The 24,334-nt window shown below is 44.6% G+C and overlaps 1 protein-coding gene across 1 annotated transcript; it reads right to left on the bottom strand.

Moving 5' to 3' along the window:
* Positions 1 to 1,319: 1,319 nt before the first annotated feature.
* Positions 1,320 to 11,620, bottom strand: nt5e (5'-nucleotidase, ecto (CD73)). The gene is made up of 9 exons (XM_040017904.1): positions 11,249 to 11,620; positions 9,061 to 9,283; positions 7,840 to 8,028; positions 6,135 to 6,332; positions 4,696 to 4,850; positions 4,294 to 4,402; positions 3,990 to 4,139; positions 2,368 to 2,568; positions 1,320 to 2,289 (listed from the first exon to the last, which is right to left on the bottom strand). Exons 1-9 carry the CDS (start codon positions 11,573 to 11,575, stop codon positions 2,114 to 2,116), a joined length of 1,728 nt encoding a protein of 575 aa, XP_039873838.1. The 5' UTR covers positions 11,576 to 11,620; the 3' UTR covers positions 1,320 to 2,113.
* Positions 11,621 to 24,334: the final 12,714 nt, after the last annotated feature.

Here is a 24,334-nt window from a genome sequence, read left to right as displayed (position 1 = left end):
AGTCATGTACTAACAGAGACTTGGAAGAGAGAGACCTAATATTTAATAATCCACATTTCACTGTTTTACTCTTTGGTTCAGATGTGGATACTGTATTGTTCTTTCTTTGTAATTGTTTATGTTTAAGTTGTTTGTTGCTGGTTTTTAGTTTGTGTTTTTGGGAGCTGACACAGTCTCTGTGGAGATGGGTTTTTGGGGGGATAGCAGGAGGAGAGAAGCTGCAGAGAGGCGTGTAAGACTGCAACTCTGCTTCCTGGTCCCAACTCTGGATAGTCATATTTTGGGGGGTTTAATGAATTTGTCCATATTTCTAGAAATGAGAGCTGCTCCATCCAAAGTGGGATGGATGCTGTCTCTCCTAACAAGACCAGGTTTGCCAGTTATCTATGAAGCCCACATCGTTTCTGGGACACCACTCAGACAGCCAGCAATTTAAGGAGAACATGCGGCTAAACATGTCACTCCTGGACCAGGAGTGACATGTTTTACTTTGTTTTTCTTTTTGCAAGTGTTTTCTGAAGTTGCAGTCCGTTTGGCCTCTCAGGGCCACCGTATCAATCCCTTTGGGTTTGATTATCATTCGGGATTAATAGAATGTTTAGTTTTTCACTGATTGAATAATTACTTGCAGACATGTCAGTATAAAAGAATGTGCTGAGGCAGCTGTAGACACGATGACTGGTGCCTGATATCCATCATAGCCACTTCTTAGCTCAGGGCCTGCAAAACAAGCAGCTTCATTCCACCAGTTTTAACTGGTTAGATAGATGCACATTCTCATATAAAGCTCTGTGAACTGCTAGGGAGGCTAAGCTCTTCTGGAAAGTTGGCTGCAGTGAACTGTCTTAATCATTCAATGCTTTGATAAATAATCAAAAGAAGTGTTTCACTGGTGATTCCTCAAGGTGGATAAACAAACACTTTATCAGTCCGCAGAATATTTTCCCAGATGTTTGTTGGCAGATATGAGACGAGTCATCGTGATCTTTTTGGTCAGCAGTGGTTTTCTCCTTGAGTTCTCCCGCGGAGTCTATTTTTGGCCAATCTCTTTCTCATTCTTGAATCATGACCTCTGACTTTAACTGAGCCAAGTGAGGCCTGCAGTTGTTCAGATGTTGTTCTGGTTCTCCTGTGACCACCTAGGTGAGTCATCCATGTGTTGTGTTGAAGTGATTTCTTGACAGGTCTGGCAGTAATCAGGTCTGGGTGTAGCAGTGAAACTAAACTTTTTCAAAAAATTTTCTTTATTACAGTCAACTCACGAATCATGGGGGAACTTTTTTTTACATGAGGCAGGTAGGTTTGGATAGCTGTTTTTCCTGAATAGATGAAATCACGATTTAAAAACTGTGTTTGCTCAGGTTATCTTTGTCTAATGTTAAAAAAAAGTTTGATGATCTGAAACATCTAATATATGCAAGTCCCCACCACCACACCACACAAACACACACACAATCTCTGTATTTCACTCTGGTCCATTTTGGTAGAAAGACCAAGTGACCAGCTTTCCACCAGCTAACAGCTAAACACTCAACACACACACTCAGTTTTTACCATATGTTTATTATGAAATGGCAGCACTGTCCAGCTTAGCAGTGCAATACCCGTCAGTACCCAAATGTGCAAAATATTAATACCACTGTGCATCTGCCACAGTAGGCAGGTATTTGGCTAATGGTGTGGTGTGGGGGAGTCTGATGGTTCCTCCGGATCTCACAGTTAGCAGAGCTTAAAAAACATCATTGGTGCTGATTTCATTTTGAGGCCAAAGTATACGGAAGACGAGAGTTATAGCTACACACAAAAGATATTTTACACTTTTTCTTCTGACCACAGCACTTTTTTTACCTCGAGGCTGCCAGTGATTACTGGAGAAACCGCAGCACTTGTTTCAACTCTTGGCTGCGTTTTTTGCACTTTTGTCCACATTTGTTCCTAGATGGAAGTGAAAGGTATTACCACACTGACATGGGGCTTCCCTTTTCGTTATAAAAAAATATTAGTCATTAATGTCAGGGTTTTATGAAGAAAGTTTTCCCGGTCCTACATGATTACATCAGGGTGTTATTTTAATCAGTTGTGGTTTCACTGTCTTTGAAAAAGTTTTTAAAAGTTAGATGTTTCCACGGAAACTCCAGAGAAGCACGAGTGAAACCATAAAAACCAGGGAAGCTGTTTGGCCCTCAAGTCCAGCAGCTGAGTTGTACAGCTTGATGCGTCCTTCGACAGAGGGATAAACTTGTTTTCTTTGTGTGATGTATCTTGACACGACTGAAATGTCCAAATCCCCTGGAAGCAAAAGAAACAAGTGTGAAAAGAAGCGCTGGAAAAACATTAAACCAAGCGCAAGACTAACAAAACCCTCACCGCTGTTATGTTTGAGGAACCCGTCTTTGATCATCGAGAATCCATCGCCTCCTGTCACCATGTATGACGGCAGCACCACCTTGTAAACCATCTCATTCTCGACGGGTTCATAGACAGGAACGCGGCATTTGGTGCAAAGGATGCTGAGGCTTTTGACGCGATGCTGCGGTGGTTTGGAGAGGTCAAATTCTACACGAATTCCTGTTGGAGGAAACAGAGACACTATCAGTCTGAATCAGATGTACTGTACGGGAAGCCGGAGAGTAAGAACAGAGAACGTTCTCTCCAGCTCCTTATACATGTGGAATATGTATAATGTGGCGAAAGAGTTTTGACACAACAGAGTACTCAGGTTCTCTCTGGTGCTGACTAATTCCTGGGTCAGATAGATCCTGATTGAAACCAACCAGATGATGATATTTTTAAGTTCTTGCCCGGTTTCTAGTACTTGGACAACATTTGAGGCACGCTGTGCTTTTCAACACTGGATTTAAGTAAGTAGGGCACAATCTATCAAATGTAGCTGATGTTCTGTACATCCACGTTATTCATAGCTTCAGATTCTGTTGCGTTGCAAAAGACAAGAATTTGCTTTAAGTTTTCTCAATGAGGCAAATGTTGATGGCACAATCTAAAAACTAAGTAATGTCACCATCTACATGTACACTGAGTCCATCTTTCCAGGTCAAACTTTCACAGTTCTTCATCTGAATGAAGAAGACTGTAACTTTAAACCAGAATATCAATGATGCAGTAGCTCATGTGGCTCAGGATCCTTTACAATTCACAGGTTTTTATAAAACAACAAATGTGGCCAGTTTGGGTGAAAACCCATTTGTTGAACACTGTATGGAAGTTGATTAGATTCTGACCAATAATATAGCAGCGGGCGCCACTGTGAAATTTGGAGAGATAGTCGCTTTGAAATGGCTTAAGCTCATTGTTCCTTTGGCCGGATGAGCGAAAAACTGTTCTCATAAGCTGAACACAAGCAGGTATTTTAAAAAGGAGAGCAAATCCAAAGCAGCAGGAATGGGTGGGCTGTGGAAATGTTATCGAATGGTTTTATTATCTAAAGCAAACCCAATGTTCCCACAAAGATTTCTTCCTACTTCAGGGTTTCTCAAAAAAGTTCAGGTTCAACAAATTTAGATGCTTTACTGAACTCTTCCCATCCGGTACCATCGTCATATTAAAAATTGAATTTGTCCAAAATGAGATGCAATCGATCAGACCCAGTTCTGGATGTAAAGAGTAAAAAGAATGCTTATATAAGTTTAGCTCATCTACTCTTTTTGGAGGTGTACAAAAGTTGTACAGAGATACACAGGAAGATGATGTTGAAGGGGAACATCAGAGAATGTATGGCTTTTATAGTGACATTGAGTAACCTATTGAACCTCATATTGGACCACCTGAAATTATGAAGTGAAAGCGCTGGAGGGCAATGACATAAGTTTTTGTACCAACAAAATCACAATTGTGCACTTCGAAGCTGCACCAGAGTAAAAGTCAGAGGATCACATGGTTCCACTGGACATCAATTAAAATTGTGTGCCAATAAAAACGCTGATATTTCTGTATGAACCAAATAACCAGAGTAGATGTAAACGTGCAGATACCGGACACTTGAAGGAACTCTCCGGTGCTCTGGCCGTATCGTTCCACCGAGTGTTCGAAAGCTTTCCTCAGCGTGGAGCCCTTTAGCTCCACCAGGTCAAAGGTTCCGCTAAAGGGTAAGACGGCTATCAGGTCCTCCATTGTGATTGAACCTACAGGAAATCCATCACATTAAACAGTTTTATAAAATCCTCTTGACACAAATCAGAAACTGCTTTGAAGAAAAATCCCAAGTAGTCAATAACAGGTTGTCCCAATGTTCTAACTCTGCACATGAAATACAGCTCTATATTTATTTGACTTCACCATTCCTCGTGTGCTCGTCGATAGATGCCCGAACGCCTCCTCCGTTCAAGATGCAGGCGCTGACGTGGTTCCACTGGACATCATTTGAGAAGCTGATGTAGTTGTCGAGCTGAGGAACAGAAACAGGAAGCAGATTTCCTCCGTCACACGTGGATCTATGGCATGTTGCTACAACTTCTCTACCTCTGACAGATGTATATGCTAGCCGTTGTTATAGTGCTTTTATACTGTTTAATTCATAGTTCTGGAACTTTGGAACAGATAGCACTGCCTAAACTGCTAAACTGGAGTTAGTCTGAAGTTTGATTCATGGAGATGATGCTAACCGCTAACCCTCAGCTACAAGCCTCTGAGAGCTAGGAGGAGGAACATAATAGTAATAGTATTTCTATAAAGGCTCACCATGGCGTCGCAGATGAGGTTTCCCAGGTTGCATTCCTTAAAGCGGCAATCCTGAGTCGAGCCGTTCAGGAAGACCAGAGTCTTTCCCACCACCTGAGCCGAGTAGTTGGCCAGATTCTTCTTCCATTCCTCCACATCAGCCAGCACCTCTGAATCTGTGCAAGACATTATTCAGTTTTAAAAACAGTCAAGCAGTTAACAGTTTTAAATGCCTGCGTTACTGCTTTGACACCAAGCTCCTAATCTACACATCATTTACATAACCCACTCTGTCTGACCGACTAAAATCCACTCCACTCCATCCAAGCTCCCTGCTTCTCTTTTACAATCTTGTGATATCAAAAAAAAACAACAATCTGATAAAAAAAGATGTCTGTTTGCAAAAAGCAGAGCTTTGGTATATGCACATGACAGCAGCTAATTTTATTTGCAAGCATACACAAGGTCATAAAAATACTTCCAGACAGAATCCTCGGGTTAATGACAAGATGGGGACTTTGAGTGTGGATCCTCAGAGGTGGTTGTAGCTCAGGAGGCGGATCAGGCCACCCACTAATGTGAAGGTTGGTGGTGGCCAAAAAGTATCTTTGGGCAAGATACTGCCTGCATTCATTAGACCGTGAGTGTTGGATAGAAAGACATAGAAAAAGATGCTACATAGAAACCAGCACATTTAATAAGTCCTTACTCTCCCCATAATCCACAATTTTCAGCATAGCAAGTATAAAAGATGGACATAGAGACTGGATCTAAACAATGAAGTCAGTATGGAAGTGCCTTTAATCTGGATTCTTGCTAATGATCAGCAGGGGTTGCAAAAGACAAATATCTCCCTTATCTGGGACATTAAAGACTTTCCTGATGAACTGATGGTATCATATTGTGGCTTCAAATTATACTGAATACTAAAGAAGGTTTGATATTTGATTGCTATGTAAATTACGGCCAACATTACACTAATAAAAGACGGCGGCGACAGTGAGCGCACTCATCTTTTATACGCCTTCTGTAGCACAGTAATAGACATGGGTAGAAGCTACAATTTTAATGCATAACAGCATGTTCTTTTAACATCAACGGCTGTGCAGCTCGGAAGGTGTCCCAGGGGCTTTTGTGCTATTCATGAAATTTAAAACCAGAACCGTAGCACAAAAATGGCAAAATACATTCAGAGAATGTGAGCTCTAAATGTGACAGCCAATCAGATTTGTCCAATTTGCACCAAGTAGAAGATAAAAGATCCCACAAACTCTCTCAAGGAACATTCAGATTTTAGGTGCTGAGGCAAAACATCCACAAAAGACGCCAGAGATTCCTCATGTGCCCTGTCACCCTGTGACAACTACAATCAGAAATCCTCCAACAGCACAAAGACGGCACTAAGAATCTGGTAAAAAACAGAAAACGAAGAACAAAGATGGCAGACTCTGCTTCATTACCCTGTTTGATGCTGCTGTCCAAGAGGATGGGGTTTCCAGTTGACTTCACTACATTCCCAGCATCATCAAAAGAGACCTTCAGGTAACCCAGATATTTTCCAAAGGCGTAGGCCTGCACAACAGGAACCTTTCGCCCTTCCTCTGAGGTCACCATGTAGGGATATGTACCAACTGGGACTTCAGTAGAGGGAGGAGTTCCTGGAAAAACAGCAGAAAAAACAAAAGAGGGAAAGTAAAAGACGATAAGTTTTCTGAATATAAACTTGAATTATTGAAGTCATTGAATATAAACTACACGCAGATTTTTTCCCCTACGACTAAAACATGTTCACCACACTTTTTAAAAAGCAGTAATTCACATCATAAAGTGTAAAAACTGTTGTCAGCTGGTCTTCCATTAATGGTCTAAACATCTCATCACTTAATCACGCGGCAGTTTCTCAGAAATGAAGGAGGAAACTGCATCAAATGAGGCTTTCAGAATACCTGGAAGTCTCCAGGAACCCCAAAACATTCTCAGCTCTTTGTGTCAAAGGGCAGATTTGAAAAGATTCATCCTCCACAGGAATCTTCCTGGAAGGAAGCCTCAAAACTACAGCACAGAACGGGCCTTCTGAAGTCATGTGACCTGGGCAGGCGGCTCAAAGAGCTTCTTCTAGTCTGATATCAACTCGGTTTGATGACATCACTCCGAGACAAAGATGTGAAATCTGCACTTATAAATATTCATTCATTCATTCAATGAAATTCCAAACAGTTCTCTTTTTTACTCTCCTGTTCTTCAGTAACACCCTTTCACTGCTCTGAGGTCTAATCTGTGCATTCGTGACACTTCCAGGGGAATGTTTACCATCACGAAGAAGCTAAAGGCTAAAAAGCGCAACGTTTAGAATATCCACTAACCAACGCTGATTAATGATGCTTGGCTGTCTAAACACAAGTCCAATTCGCTGTGCAGGTTTATCTGCACAACATCAGCACAACAGGAAGACTTCAAGGACTATCTTCCTTCCTGATCCCCAAATAGTGATGAAGCGCTGCCCAAGCCACTAAGTGAAGGCAGTTCCACACTGCAGGAAAACATCTCTGTGCGGTTAGAGGTCCAAACCTCGTCCTGCCCATTTACATGCAACACTTCAGAGTTATTTATAAGAGGCTCACTCGCACAGACAGCCTGTTTACTCCAAAGCGAGCCAGAGGGATGAAGACTCAAAGTTTCCTCCCATGAAGAAACAAAGACATGCCTCACAGAGATGGACTGCGGGAGAATGAAATGCAAGAAGCAAGATGTAAATGATTTTGCTCATGAAGATGCATGAAAGAGCAGAGCCAAAGCAGCAAATCGAAAAAACAAAACTAAGATTGGTTGGATGAAAAATCAGGTCACTGTTTTTACCGCCTGACCATTAACAGGGCAAAATCAGCTGAGATATGAGGAGGATTTTACCCGTCTAAGTAAAATCTGTTGTTTCGCCTATAATGCTAATCAGCATTGTAGGACTTACAACACTGACAGACCACTGAAAGAGATTACTTAAAAAAAAAGAAACATAAAAACAAGCAAAATAAACTTTATTTAAATGCATTAAATAACCTGCTGATCAGTTTAAATCGTTAAAAACTGCCTGAGCCTTCAGTAATAGTGTGAGCCCCACAGTGTAAGTGACAGATGTGGCAGATGTGACAGCTTTATCCGCCTTCCTACCTGTATACAGGAACGTGTTGGTGTGTCCGCCGATGACGACGTCGACCCCACGGACCTTCTTGGCAATCATCTGATCTACAGTGAAGCCAGAGTGACCGAGAGCGATGATCTTATTGATCCCCAGAGTCCGAAGTTTGTCCACCTGTACCTGTAGAGAGGTCACCTCGTCCAGGAACTGCAGGTGAGGTCCTGGGGAGAAACACTGGCACCGGTCAGTTTGTGCATGTCGGTCTGCTTTTCAGCCAAATCCAAAAAACAGCACAGGCACTATTTTCATATTTATATCTGTGATTTATCATAAGTAACAGTTATTTCTGCTGTGACCAACAAACTTCTGTGAAGAGGAAGAAGAACAAAGTATTTCTATGTCCTGTCCTTATTTCAGTGTTCATGCAGGCCTGAAGACCATTTGGTGGCCAACAGACAAGGATGTTTTAACAGCTGTTAGAGAGGTGGAAGAATATATGTCGAGTTAGACAAAGTATATTCATCCCATTGTAAGGAACAATAAAGGTTGCACGTTCCAACACCTGGGACCGGCCGTCACAGCTCATTCAAACACGGAAGTCTTCAGTAGCCCCAAAACATCGCCAGCAGATCTGCAGTCTTCGTGTCAAAGGCACATCTGAACAAATCTGACCTCCATGGGAAGCTTCCTGGGGAAATAAATACTTGACTACAACACAGAATGGGCCTTCTGAAGTCACGTGACCTGGGCAGATGGATCAACGGTCTTCTTGTCTGGCCACAGCCCCAGCTGGCTTTTTTGGAAACAAAGAGCTTTAAGAAGAACTTCACAGCAACTGTGAAGCATGGCAGTGGAAATGTTCTGCTGTGGGGTTTCTCCACTGCGCCAGGGTGCAGTCATTATCAGAACACATCTAAAATGCATGGTACTTTAGATGTTTTATTTGATGGTTGTTTCCAATCTTGTCCAGTGAAACACTTTGTAACCTGATTTAAAAGGATCTTAATAAATAAGATGAATGGAGGATTATAGAAAGGCCCAACTCAGAGCTTGGGTTTTAATCCTCATGGAAATGCTGTGGTGTTATTTTCCAAATTAAAGCGTGATCCCAGTTCCCGATACCAGTTACTTCCTTTCACAGGAAAACACTACATCCACTGATGTATTTGTTCATTAATAAACCATTAAACAGTTTCCATGGGAGTTTTTTCACATTACTATAAATGTGTCAGAAGCTCAGAGGAGCCACTTACCAGGCTTGGAGAGAGCTGGTGTTTCCTGTGTGGTGTACCCCACCACGCCCACCTTCTCTCTGCCAATGGTAAATATCTTATAAGGTAAATAAGTGATCCCAAACGTTGCGTTCAGAGTGTGGTCCGGTTTGATGTTAGCACTGAGAATGGGACACTTGATCTGTTCCAGGAACGGTTTCATGAGTCCTTCGACTCCATTATCGAACTCGTGGTTCCCAAAAACCTGAAAAAGAAAACAAGGAATGAAGAGCTTGGAGACAAAGAACGAACTGATCAGCAGAAGTTGGTTGTTACTCAAAACCAACCAAAACCAAACCAACTAAGCTCACGCTCTGTCCTTCAGTTTCTTCTGGTTTGGACCACCGTAACTGCCTTCACATCACCCATGGCCATGAAGCTGTCCACTCACCAACTAAAACCACGGAACCTTCTCAAACATTGCTTTCATATGAAAAACCTTCTCTTGCTTTTGAACCTGTTCTGGTTATATAGACAGAGTTTCTTCTGAAAATTTAATTATTTTCTTGTTTCAGTGTTTGGGGCTAAAATAAAAATCCTGCTGCAGCTGGATGGTGTAGTGGTAAGAAGCCGCAAGTCAGATTCCCTCCCAGTATACAGTAAGGGTCCTGGCTAGGCCCCCCATGCCAAAACACCAAGCTACGTCCGCAGCTCGGACACGACACATTTCACTGCATGTTGTACTCTGTATGATTGCGTACGTGATCTATATAGCTCCTTTCTTCTTTCTGTGTGCACTTCCTGCGCTTCTATAAACTCACCACAGACCTCAAACCTTCATACAAATAAAACGTTAACCTTGTTAAACTGCGCTGGTGTAGTTTCTGTTTCTGGTGATCCGAGTTGAGCAAATAACTCGGAGACCAAACAGCAGAGTTGGTGGAACAGGCCACATTTAAGTCTGGAGGTGGCTCATCAGCTCACAAGCGCTTATTTAGGAGTTTGCCGTGCAGGATTGTACACCTTGAATTCAGCTGCTGAGGTGACACTTTGTGCAGAAACGTCTAGTAAAACACCCTGAAGCCTCTGAAGGTGAACGATGACAGGAGATGAGCTGGAGTTTCCAGGCCAAACCAAAAACCTTTGACTGGGGCAAAGATGACCTTTAAATTTGGATGGTGTGAGTTTAAGTGGGCGTAGTGTTTCACCAAGCCGCAAATTGTTTTGCCTTATGGAAACTTGCTTTGTTGTGTACTCACAGTGAGGTTATTCATATTTTCACATAAATTAATTAAATGTAATGTGTTTTTATTTTTCATTCATGAACTTGTATTCAGCTGTGTAACATTTAGCTCTCTTGGCCGCTAGAAACAAATCCTTCTTCCCACTTTCACAATTTAAAAGACAAAATGTTTAGACTTGCTGAGCCAATAAAAACGTACTTTTGTTACCCACCAAAAGTAAATTAAATGGAGACTCTAAACTTGGATCTCTGATTCTGTCTGAGAGTTAAAAAGCAGAAGAGAGAAGAAGCTGATCCGTCAATGAATAATTAGATGAATTAAAATCAAGTGCAGCCTTTAAACCTGAACCAATAAATCAAGCCTTTCACTGAGTGCAGTCCTGCGTGTGCCTCTCCCAATTAAAACCAGCACGATGATTGGACCCCACCATCTCTGCAGAGATCAAAATTGTGTTTGAGATGCTTATATTCCTGCTCTTCATCTTCATGCTAAGATTTCCATAAAGCCCCTAAAGGCATAAAAGCAATTAGGATCTTGCAGTAATTTATTTGGGTAATTATCAGATCAGACCGTGTGAATGCTTCAGCTCTTACACTAACTCAGGGACAGCAGCACCATGCACTCGGGCTGTCAGATGTTCTGTTTCACCCCTCTGAGCTGGTGCACATGTGGCTGTGCTCTCCAGATGTGAGTAAGCAGCTCGCTCTCTGCCTGTTTTGTGCTTTTTTCGTCAAACTTTGGATCTCATCAGCTCAGAAACATTTTCTAAATTTCAATCCTCCACTGAACTTCATTAGACCCCCCCATCCTTGTTTGTCTGGCAGCAGAGAGCAGATGAAGGAGGTGGATGGGGGGTCATGTCTGTGTGGGACGGGTAATTACGATCACTACCATAGAGAGTAATCTGATTACTCAGCATTACTCAGTTAACCCAGCATCTACAAGACCTGAACAGCGGAGCTGGGGAGGACAGGAGGCGCTCTTACCGTGGCGTCGTAGCGCAGCTTGTTCATGAAGTGTGCCGCCTCGGCCCCCTTGTAGAAGTTGAACCACACGGTACCCTGGAACTGGTCCCCGGCGTCCAGGAGCAGCACGTTGTTCTCGGTGCTGCGGATCCTGCTGACCTCCGTGGCTCTCCGGGCCACGCCGGCGAAGCACTGCCCGTTAACGCCGCATTTCCCGGAGTTAACGTCGGTCTCCTCCACACGAGCGTGTACGTCGTTGGTGTGGAGCAGCACCAGGTCCCAGACCGCCGACGAGGACACGGATAATCCCAGGAGGAGGAGGAGGGGGAGCAGGCGCACCGCTTCCATCGCTGCGCGCAAAAACAGTGCAGGAGGAGCCCGGAGCACGGCGGCTCCCTCTCCTCCTCCTCCTCCCCCCCCCGCCCTCAGACCCGCTACTTGCTCCCTGTGAGGGGGCAAACAGAGCATGAGAACCTGGAGCAAGTTTTTCATCTTTTTGGAGCTTCGCCTTCTTTGAACTGTGGGGCAGGACACATGCTCGATCCCTGCTTTTTTCTGAACTTTCTTCACATTCGCCTGATGTTTGTTCTGAAACACTCAGTGTGATGTTGAGTTCACGGACTTTGATAAACGTGCTGTTTGAGAACAACAAAAATTTCAGACCCAGTGCCCACTTTTCTTAAAACGAACAGGTGTTCTGGGAATCCAAACCATCCTACCCGTTGTTTCTACGCACGCGCACAACACGAAATTCAGTGGCGAACCGTCCTACCTTTGTGAATATGAGCTAGAAGCATAATTTTACAGCTAGAATTCAGTGGCAAATCCTCTTACCTTTGTTAATAAGAGCTAGAAACATACTCTGACGGGTATAAATACGTGCCAAACCATGCTACCTTTCTGAATGGGACCTACAAGCACACTTTAACGGGTAAAATGAAGTGGCAAACCATCCTGGCTTTATGAATGTGAGCTACAAGCATACTCTGATGGGCAAAGTTAAGTGGCAAACCGTCATACCTACTTACATTTGTGCTGGAATGACTGTGTGACAGCAGAAATGTGCATAAACTACTTACGGTAGGATGTTTTACCAAAGTAGGAACACCTACATAACCTTAAATATAAGGATCAAACCTCCTTTTATCAGTCCTTATTATCCAGTCCCCTGGACACCAAAGTGCTTGCTCATAGGGGGTCATATGATTGTTGGGTTTTTGTCTGTATTATTGTAGGTCTACCTTACAATATAAAGCGCCTTGGGGCGACTGTTATTGTGATTTGGCGCAGTATAAATTAAGCTGAATAGCGATGTAGCAGAAAGCGGCATCTGGTCAGAAGGACAAACAACCAAATGTGGAAGAGTTTATTTGTCCAAAATGAAACATATCTGCGGTGGTCGGATGTGGGGTGATTGACGGTTATGGCCTCCTGAAATAAAGACGATGGATGATGTAGCACTTTTTTTTCCACCAAGGCTTTTGGAAAGGGAACAGCAGCCGTGGCAGTGAAACAACAATCTAATAATCTCCACATTTATTCTCAAAATGATTTATATCTTGGTTTCATCTGCCTAAAGGATTTTCTGGAGATCTGCACAGCTCTTTAGATGCTTTTTTGTGAATTTTCAGCCTAATGATGGCCTCCATCAATGCAATGACCTTTCTTTGGAGCTTTTATTTTAGAGTTTCATGGAAAGATACTAAACTGTAATTCCTGAACAGAGATCACAGAGAAATGTGTCATTGTTCCAAAACTCATTGCCCTGTCTGTACGGTAGTTCCAATGAATGAATGAATAATCCTGCATTCAGAGTGTTAGAGAGCTACAAAAAGAAAATACAAAGAGAGGTGAGAAATTTCACTGTGGTGAGATTTCCAGTTTACAGACCAAGTGTGCAAACCCTGGTGACAGAAAAGTTCCTTCTTAAGCAAGAGTGTAATCGGTCCCACAGAGCTCAGTTTGATCTTGTAGTGCATTCCTCCATTCATAAAAAAAACCCTGAGACTTCAAAAAAGACACCAAGATTAGTATTTATTCCACATCTGACTTCATCTTAAAACCCACCATCATATTAGAAAACTTCATTTATACAGCTCTCCCCGCAGCACTCCTACCTGAAGCACGTTCCAATGGGTGTGACCTGCAGAGCTGAAAGATGTGCTAAAAAACTGCAGTTCCTCTAACTTCCACTAGTGTCCTCTAAATATCCAACTTTACAGCAGAAAGAAACCTGTTCAATAAAGGTGGCCATCACAGCAAGTACATCCATCCATCTTTTGGATCGGCCAATCCGATTTGGAGAAAACCATCTGAAATCCTTACAGGTGTAAAGAGAATCTTCACTTTCATAAGGATCCATTAAAAAAATCAAAAATAAAAATAAGCAGCTTTTCTTCCAACATTACATACACAGAACCATTTACAGCTCACTGCACAACACACGTAACTAAACAGCAGGAATGTTTGACATCTTTACGATTCAGATTTTGTTGATATATAAATATACTTTTCAAAGATTTTCATCCTGCTCTGTGATGACGAACAAACAGCCAAGCCAGCACAGAGACAACAGAGTTGTGAGCGTGACTGTGGCCTCCTTTTGGATGTCAGCATCATTTTCAGGTGATCTGTGAAACAGGACGTGATGAGGCTGCAGGGATATCACTGCACATCCATCAGGCCTGTGACCCTCTCTGCTCTCTAACTTCATTCAGCACGTCTTACATGAGCAGCTCTGTCCTCCGCAGTGACACGACCTTTAAATTTACCCTCCTCTGCTCCTGTAAAACACTTTGACACATGCTGCACAAACACAGCTGTTTTACTGCCCCATACAGACATGAACTCTCTGTGTACACAGCACGCACACATGCACACAGTGTCCATGTGCAGAAACACACATAAAGCTCATCTATCCTCCAGCTCGCTTTACACTTGTTTATTATTTCTAATCATGCACAAACACTTCAGTGAAGCTGCTTCACCTGCAGCGACGCTCAGACTGGAACAAAATGTCCTCACAGCGTTCGCTGATGGATGACTGAACTGAGATGGGGCAGGAAATAAACAGCTGAAGGTGCCGCGGTGTCGACTTACTTTTTGCTCCTTTATTATGAAACCAAAGAAAAAGATGAAAAAAAATTACAGACTGTGCCCAGACGTGTTTTGCTCAAAGTTTAAAAAAGAAAGAAAGAAAAGATTTTATTAAAAATGTGACTCAGAGTGGTTTCATGTGGTGTACAGCAAGCCTTTTTGAGTTCACACCCGACATCAGGCAGGGAAATAATTGTCAGTTGACAATAAAATCTAATAATGGTCACCCCGACGTTTGCATCAATGAAACAGTCCACGAGCTCCTTCTGCTGTTTCAGGAAGTCTCTCCAGCATAGTTGTGAACTCGGAGGTGAATTTCTGCTCTGTGAACAGACCAATGCAAACCTCAGCCCCGGAAAATGTAATGTTAACCAGAATCCGCAACAGACACGTCTGTAAAATATGATGCTGAGCACAGAAAGAACAGAGCAGTCAGGAAGACGAGAGAAAAGAAAGAGAGAGCTGAAAACACGGCAATGGTGGAGTAAGAATGGAACAGGAATACGTCCCTGGAGTTATGTTCATGAGTTCTGTTCTCTCCAAAGTGCATGAATCCCCCCTGTGGTGAGCCTTTAATGCTTCGTGTAACCCCTTCTGCTCATATACAGTCTGGTGGATCTTTGTGAGTGAGCATATTTGGAAAGCCACCATCACCGATGGAAGAAACTTTGAGACATGCAAACACAGCTTTCCCTCACAGCGTCCACGGCTTTGCTTAAATGGACTCTTTGTAAGCCGCAATCTGTTCAGTTAGAAGTTCGATATGCTCCGCTGTCCCTTCGAACACCAGCACAGTGTCTACACATGAACCTGGGACAGCGGCTCAACGTGAAAAATGTTCCTATATGAGGCTTGAAGGTCAGTCTTTGGGTTCAAGTGGTTCCTTGAAGCATAAACACAGCCAGATATCCCCCAATCACACTCAGGAAAGGGCCTCCACCTGCCGTGACTGGAGGTGAGAGGAATGAGACCAAAAGTTGTTCTGTCATCGTGAATCTGCTAAACTTCTCAAACCACCAATATGGGACAAACTCTGCGTCACAGTAACGAGTGCACAGTCATCTCGTGGTTTCTCACAATGCAGAACAGAAACCTCCCTAATAGCTGTGCTGGGGTCGGCTTTATGGTAAATTATGAAGTCTGTGAACGCGTTAGTCCTCCCCCGTGTCTGCAGAAGCGACCACACAGGAAACGAGCTTCAGTTCTGTGATTGGCTTTCAAATTTCAAATTTAACCCAATAATTCACTCGACCTCAGACTTTAATTATAGTGCAGCTCGGACACAAAAACATCTCATTACGCTGAGCTGCTCCTTCTAACCTGAATAACACATGACTTGAGCACAGTTCGTTTGTTTTGGGTTTTTTCAGACTTGACAGTCTCAGTTTGTTAAACTGTCTGCACACTTACACCCACAAATCAAATGGACCCGGTGAATCCTCACCACGTTCACTATGATAAACGAATAAAAGATGTGGCGTTTTTAACGGGATGATCTGATAACAGCGTGCTTAGTGTTCAGCCCTGAAGTTAATGCTGCTGTTTAATGCATAACTCAAGTCTTTCCAAGAGGAAAGAACTGCAGAAGACACAAATTAACAGAAGTCTTTGCTACCTGGTTCTATTAGAGGTTTATTCATGTTTAATTAGAGTTCTTCCTTAAACTGTCATCAAGTGATGCTTGTAGCAGCAACACTGGTCAGGTTTATGTTAAAAAAAAAGAACAAATATGAGGGGAAAAAACAATAATCCCTGCACCACAGCACTGCTCAGCAACTTAAGTGAACAAGTTCTCTCTCAATGGGAGAACGTGACAAGAGAAATAATAAAAGACTTTCTGTTGTTGTTCTCTAACTTTTATTCATAAATGTGACATGTGAATGTGCCACAGCTCAGTCATCATCTTTACCCATGTGTCACTCATGAAATCAGCCTGCAGTCACAGCATGAATCACAGCGTGACTCCTAACCCGAGCCAGTCACACCCACAGACGGTGCTCTCTCTCAGGCCTGGTATCTGCTCAGCGAGGTCCTTTTTTCACCCGTGAACTAGGCTTTTCACTCAACGATAGCAAAACAGTACACAGACTTAATATTTAATGAGAGAAGCTCTGAGCCGCAGACTGATTAGCGGCGTTAGTGCTGTTGAATGGCGCTGGCTTCAGTTTCAAGCTGTTGGCTTTGGTTTTGGCTCCAAGCACTAAAACACCAAACCTGGAACTTAGTTTTCACTGAAAATGGTGAAAAAGCTTGGAAACATTGTGCTTGTTGGAGTCTCCTTACAGTAGCTTATGTGCTGCAGCAGAAGACTCATAAGCACAAGCTCTTAAAAATGACAAACTGTCAAACAAAGTGTCAGAAATGTAACATTCCAACTTCCCCCTTAGTGTGTTTGTTGGGCAGCTTAGATAATGTCACTTCAGAAAAGAATATCGCCCATATGGTTTTCACTGCCCTATGCATAGCCAAGAAAACAGTCCTCATGAACTGGAAAAATAAAAATAATCTTAATTCTAACCAATATAGAAATTATCTATTAGATTACATTAGTCTTAATACAGCCTCTGCCACCACATCAGATCAATTGCTCTGGGCTCCTTTGATCAGCTCCATCACCTAGTGGGGGTGGGGGGTCATAGTTTGGTCCCGCCTTCACTGTTGTGATTGGTGTGGGGGTAGGGACAGGCTTAGGGCGTCGGGGGGTTCCCCGGAGGCATCTTCCTTGGGGGGCTCAACCCGGGGTAGCGGTCATGTCCGGTTAGGGGCTCTGTTGGCTCTCAGGTGACTGTTTCTTCGTGGCTGCGTGCAGCGGGGCTAGGGGAGGGTCTGTGCTGACGGACGTGGGTTACTGACCTGGTAGCCTGGCTGCCCCTGGGTGGGTCCGGGATGGGCGTGAGGTTCTGGGGGCGCTCCGTCTCTGGGCTGGGGCCCGGGCTGGGCCTCGGGGGCTTGGGTCCTGGTTGGTGTGTTGCCGGGGTTGTGGGCGGGTGGGTGCATGGGGGCCCACCCCTGGAGCAGGGTGCCGCCGGTGCATCGAGCCACCTGGGGGGCTCTTCAACTGGTGGGGGAGATTGTCACATCTTGCAGGAGCTTTCCTCTCCTCGGGAGCTCTCTCTGCAGGAGGGGGAGATACAGGAGAGGTGGAGGAAGATCTCAGCCTGGGTGTTTATTGTCTTATGTAGTCTGGAAGATGAGTGGATGGTGGGGTGGGTGCAGTTTTCTCTGTGGTGGGGTTGGGTGGACTGTCCTGGGCTCTGTGGGGCCGGGAGGCGCTGCTGCACTGGGCCCCGGTCTGGATGGGCCTGGGCCCCCTTTCCCTGGCGGGTCGCGGAGTATGGGGGTGCCTACTGGGGTCAGCGGGGGAGCTGGCCCCAGGGAGGGGTCACCTGCCCCTCCCTTCCTTCCCTCCCCATCTCCAGCTGCCTCCCTCTTCCCGCTGCACCACAACCACCCACACATGCAGGACCTTGGAGTAGGGGTATGTCACCAGGGTGCAGAGGAGGCTACCCCCCCTGTCCCCTTCTGGCTGCCTCTGCCTCAATTTTATCCCACAACTTAGACATTCACATTACTCACACTCTCATTACACATACATATAGGATCTTGGGGGTGGGCACGATACACGGAATCCAAAGTACCATCAGGGTGTACACCCCACCCCTGGCGTCGTTGCCCACCTCTCAAGGTTAAATACACGTAGACATTGAGGGCTAGCAGGAGGGACCATGCGCTTACCTGCTGTTCTCTGGCAGGTAGCTCCATGCCCTCCTGGGTTTTAAATGCACCTTAGAACACACATGCATCAACACTACAATGAGCGGGTGGAGGGAGGTTTGGAGTCTTCTCTCACCCCCGTTTTCTGCGACCTGCTGGAGCGGGGGGGCTAGGAGGAGGAGTTGGCCGTCCGACTGCGGTCTGGAGTGTGGGGCCTCCCTGCTGCTGCGGAGTCGGGGCGGTCTGCCTCCCCCCACCGCAGGGAAAAGGGTAACACCACCTGGGTCTGGGTGCAGTTCCCCCTCCAGGGGTAAGGGTACCTAGACCCGGTTTGTAGAGTACGCTTGGGGAGTGTGATCGTGTGTACAGCGTCTCTTTATGTCTGTCTCCCCGTTGGGTGAGTGTGGAGTAAGTGCATATGAGAGCATGAGGGTGGGAATGGATGTTTGTATATGTGTGTGCCTGTATTTCTGTGTCTATATGTCAGGTTGGGTGTCAGGCGCCACCTCTCTGAGGACATCTCAGGCCCTCCAAGGTTTGGAGGCCTATCTCCCCCTACCACCACTTCCCCTGCCAGTGGCGGACTCCCTCAGGTGTCGGTGCGTTGGTGGTTCTTTATGTCCGGGGGTGGGCGTCCAGGTACACACCGGCTCACTCCTTGGCGGCTCGCTCGGGCCACATCGGAGGCGGGGTGCCCCCGGCCTCTCGGCCTGGGGCTCGGTCACTCAGGCACGGCTGGCTGCCGGCGGAGCTCACGGGCGCGTCACTGCAACTCCCCCTGGCTTCTGCTCCGCGGCTGCTGAGTGAGCCCTCATCTGGGACTCTCCTCAGCTCTTTCTGGGACAGTGGCGCGGCTGCCCCTCTGTTGGTCTTCCTTGGTCTCTTGTGTTCTGGGGGCCTCTGGATGTCTGGAGTTTTGATCTCCTCCATACCTGCTTCATGCCCTGGAGGACGGGGCTGTGGCCCCCCCACACCCTCTAGCAGATCATTACATGAAGGAACCTTTTAAAAAAAACAAGCGCGTCCATGCTCACAGGTGTACACACGGGTGATCACACCCACAAACTACACCCTTTTTGGCTCCTACCTCAAAGCACACTGTTCTGTTGATCTTATGTGCTGCACAATAATGTTTAATATTTAGTATTTACTGTCATATTCCCATATATCATTGTGATGCTGTTTATTCCATTACTCTTGTTCTCTTCTGCTTGTTTTCTTTTTTCTTTCTCAGCAGGTGATCCAGGTGATTGATATATGCATTTTTTATTTCTTTTTTTTTTCTGCTCATTCTGTTGGTTTTTGTTTTTTGCCCTTCTCCCCCGTCCCTCTTCTCAGCTGTTTCTCTTTCCCTCTTTCTTTCTCCCCTTCTTTCCCCCAGTCAAGTCTGTCCCGTATTCAGTAAGTGAAAATAAAATAAACAATAAAAGGTTAATCAAATGGACCATTACGGCAAGGCTGGGATGGTCAATTTGGTAAAGTAAATCCGTTGGGCATCTTTCTTTGCCTTTAGACAACAATTCTGATGGCAAAAGAGCCAAACGGGACAGGCAAAATAAATAAATAAATAAATAAAAATGACAAACTCTTGCTACAGAGCAGGGCACTACTGCACCTGCACACCCAGGTAAGAGGACTTCAATCACATTAATGAGGCTCGTTTTAGTGAAAATGGACCATACTACTCTTGGCTCTTGACAGAGGTGGTCGCACTTTCTCCTTCTCCCTTATCTTTCCTGCTTGGCTTCTCATGTCTTTTGTATAGTCTCACTTATTCTCTAACCCTAAGAGAGTCTCCCAGACTTGTTCTCTAAAAACCTAAAGAAGAATTATGGATTTGATCAAACTGGTACCTTAATGAAACTGACACCCTCCTGGGCTGGGGAGAGCCCAATTGTCGTGCGGAGATGTTTGCTGCCGGATACTCGATGGTCGGTTGCGTTGTGTGTCTAGCGATACTCTTGTTGGAGGATATTGACCATTGACCGACATCTACCAATTCGGAATTACGGTAACAGAGTTCTGGCTGATTGGAGCTGGCTCAGACCTGGCTTATCGAAGAACAAGAAGCGGCTACAGCTGTTCAAAATCCTTTCAAAACACTTTCTCTCGGTTGAACACGGAACACACACACACACACACGTACACTGAAACCTACACTCCCCCCCCCACCCAGTCCAAACGCCTTTGAAGCTTATGTCTTCTAGTTTGTGAAATGTGATGACTCATTGGCTATGTGCTGAGCACATGATCTCCCTGCTGGAGCTCAGTCTGGGGAGAGTTCTTTTTTCTCCTTGTCTTTCCTCATGTTGTGCATTTTCCATTGTTATACCTCTCTGACCTGTCTTCCCCGTGATGTTTGTGTAATGTATGTATGGTCGGAAGGGTAAGATGGTGCTGGCAAGGCTGGCAGCCTTAACCCAATTTCCCTCGGGATGAATAAAGTATTATCAATCAATCAATCAATCAATCAATCAATCAATCAATCAATCAATCAATCAATCGAACCAAACCTGAGGCAGAGCCTCATACAGCCGATTTGCAGCTCCTGCAGGCCGGGCACGTTCAACTGCATTTGTCTCCTGGGTTTGTGCCGACTTCCCTTCCTGCGCTCTTTCATATCATGTGATTCAGTTTTGCAGTCTGGTATCACTAGAGGGCAGCAGAGGGCAGGGAAAGCATTAATTTAGGTACAAGTCTCACACAGAGCACAACAGATTTAAATGAAAGAAGCAAAAATTCTAACCTGTCAGCTAAAGTCTGTGAGAATTTCATTATGTTTGGAAACCGCCTAAAACATACGAGACCTGCAGCTCATTCCAAACCCTTGATTAACCTCAAAGGGAGCGCCCATTGTTCCCAATTCTACACGTCAGCTGCACTTTCATTTCTGCAAACTGCTTCACTGTATGATTCATCTGAAGCAAAATAAATCTTTGAAATGCTAAGCTGCTCGATTAGAGGAGGAAGATCAACCTGCCTCTGAGAGCTTTGATTATATGGATGCGGAGAGCCTGGATACTCTTCCCAATCTTTACACTGCCATTTTGCATCACATGCTACTCTGGGAGGAAACAAGTGTGAATTCAGTTAGTCCAAGAAAAGGAAGGCCTGAAAATGTGCCAGATGTGTGAATTCAATTTTTCTTTCTGTCTTTTTTTTTAAATTATTTACAATAGAAAGTAAGCTTAGCATTATAATTATGTATATTTCACATCTCAGAACACAAGGATGGGACAGCAAACATCGCCCTCTCCTTCGCTGTAACTGCAACCATCCAAGACATTTGATGGAAAACACACTGCAGAAATGGAGGACATTAAAATAAAGGCAAAGCAGATGAAATCAAAGCTCCATAAAAGAAATGATTAAAGTCAGGACTACTTAAAGCTGAAACAACATCTGGATAACCAGAAAGAAGCTCACCTAAACTGTGCCTTTTTACTACTAGTCCCATTCACTCAAACACATTATATACATGCTTTTTCTATACCTAACATGTACACACACTCACACTCCAGAGTTTGTTTCAGCTCAGGCTGACCTCTCTGAGCAGCTCTGTGAGGATCTCCAGGAACAGCTCTTCGGGTTTCTGGAAGGATGTTCAAAGCTCTTCTTTGGATATTTCTGCCTTTTGTTGTGTTCTCTGCCAGGATGATCTCACACTGCTTCAGTAATGCTGAGGTCAGAGCTCTGATAGAGTTCCCCTGTGTGTTTCTATCCAGGTTTTACTCCACAGCAGTGTGTTTGGATCATTGTCAGGCTGAAACATGAAGCTGCTATAATCAGATGTTTCCAGATGTTACTGGATGGTGGATCAGACTCTGATGGAACTTTTCTTCTTTCATAATTCATCAGTTCATCAAAGATCTCCAACACCACTGACTGACCTGCAGCTGAAACCATGACAGAGTCTCCACCCTGTTTCACTGATGGCTGCAGACTCTCACAGTTGGACTTCCTCCTTATATATACTCTCTTATATATACTGATCATGATGTGGATCCATCTCTCCATCAGACTGTTCTTCTGATCTTCAGACCTCAGCCTTTCCTCCTGTTTCCCTTCATTAAGAACGGTTTCCTGTCAGCTGTCCTTCCTCTGAGAAGGCCTGTGATGAGGCTTCAGAGAACAGTAGATGATCAGCTGACGCTCCTGAAAATGACTAGAAAATCTGTCTCCTTGGAAACAAAATATAAATAAATCAGGGGTGGCTCAAGACTTTTGCACAGTACAGGATTTGGTAGCTTTCCTTTGGAATTTTCAGTGAGGTCCGAAGAGATGTCAAAGATGTTAACTATGCTAGAAAATCAAACGCAGACTCTACATTCATGATCATTTTTCAGAGTGCGCCAGGTGGAAGTGAGAAGACGAGCGGAGACCTTTTCTCTGTGTCTCATTAATGTTAACTGGACGCGTTGCAGCCTCCTAATTGGATAATTGTGTCTGACTCGATGTGAATAAGTTGTTCTAATGAATCAGGCAGTAAACGGAGTCCCGTGGTGGTAATCAGTGTCTCCCCTAATGAGCACAGCTTTTATTAATCCCCTCTAATTTCAGCGGCGCTGGCTTGCATCTGACCTCGATGTAGATGAGATGAAATCCCCCCACAGAGATCAAATGCACCATGAAGACTCCACATGGGGGGCAGGTCACCATTTCTCTTTCCTTAAAACAGCTGCAAACCGTCCAACAACACATCAGCTCTGATTCAGAGCCGTGCGTGGAGGTTTGGTGGGTCACAGAAGATTTCCTTCCAGAGGTTTGAAATATTGGCGATGTGTTTATTTGTTTTCTGACCTCTGATGGAGTTTTCCTGGTTACTGTCCCGAAGCCTGATGTCAATCAGATACGACATTTAGAACAGGTACAGGTGTCACAGAGCTTATGGCCTGGTTTAGATTTATGCCCACTTTTCATTAAGAGGCTGGACTCCTTTCGTCGACCTCTGTTGGATCCCCGTATTCTGGCCTCCTACCTGTGACACCAACCTGCTGAACCTTTCCTTCTTTTTCCAGCAGAGGGCAGTAGAGTGATAGAGATGAGTCTGGGCCAGCCTCTCAGAGGCAGAAGAGTAACAAGTGAAGCAGAATTAAAGCTGATTTGTCTCCATGTGTGTCTCTGTGTTTGTATGAATAATGGACTGGTGGTGCTGGTCTGTTATCATGAGGGATGTTTGGGTGTTTTGACGGTCGCTCTGGGGGAATAAAGGAAATGGATGAGGGTGTGTGGACCAGCAGAGTGACGCTGCCTTTTCCTTTCAGCAATTCGTACTTCGGCTGATGGATAACAACGGCTCTCCAGAGAGAGGCCGGACGTATCAGGAGGACAAGAATGCAGCAGGCGTACAGCGACTAATAAAACTCCTCCTTCACGCCTTCATCCTGCTCACCCTGCATTAATACCGCACGCAGTGACGGCGCGCCCCCACGGATTCATTCTTCTTCTCTCTGTTGCACCTAAAACCCATTCGACGGCGAAGGTGACGGAACATCAGCCGCCATCTTTGTGAACTTGTTTCACCTTTTCCTCGGAGAAGATGGAAAATGGAATTGAGTCACAAGGTTCTGTATGAAGGATGAGACCCTGTAGATGAACGTGACTCGTGTCCTGCGCTCTGCAGAAGATACCTGGACAGTTTTGGCTACGTTCACTCTGGATTTCATTTAATCGTTATTATTCATCTCATGCTCTCTTCCACAGCGTGTCTTTGTCCTGTCCTTTTCCTCTCACCCCAACAGGCCCACCCCTCTGTTCTTCCTGTTAAAATGCAGTTTTCCCTTCCCACTGTCGCCAAGTAGTAGCTTATAGAAGGTCGTTTGATTGTTGGGGTTTTCTTTGTATTATTGTAGGGTCTTCACCTTATAATTTTAAGAGTTCATTAGTGAAGAGGCACTTCAGAAGAAGCACGGTTTCTAATGACCAGCATTGGGTTAATGGTTTCAGTTGTTCATTTCAAGTTTAACTGAATGAAAAATCATGTTTTTCTTTCTTTCGGGGGAAATTATGATACTCACCAGAGTGATACAAGGATACAATGGGAATCTCTTGTTCGAGCTTTGTTTAAAAAATAACAACAAAAAAACCCCCAAAACAAAACAAGATGGTGATGGCAAAAACAAAAACACTCAGCTTGATGCTTCACAGCAGTAATCTTAACACCACTGGTTGGCGTCACAGAGGAAATGGCCATCTTTTGTGTTGTTATGAAATGGTTGTGTGCAGGCAAGAAAAGGACCCAAAGTGCAGACTCCGGAAACAGACGTGAACTCAAAGTAACAAACTTCCAAAATACAA

The sequence above is a fragment of the Simochromis diagramma genome, unplaced genomic scaffold (assembly GCF_900408965.1).
Source record: "Simochromis diagramma unplaced genomic scaffold, fSimDia1.1 OVJJ01000802.1, whole genome shotgun sequence".
NCBI classification, from domain to species: domain Eukaryota; kingdom Metazoa; phylum Chordata; class Actinopteri; order Cichliformes; family Cichlidae; genus Simochromis; species Simochromis diagramma.
Note: the sequence above shows the minus strand (reverse complement) of the source record. Positions and strands in the feature narration are given on the sequence as shown.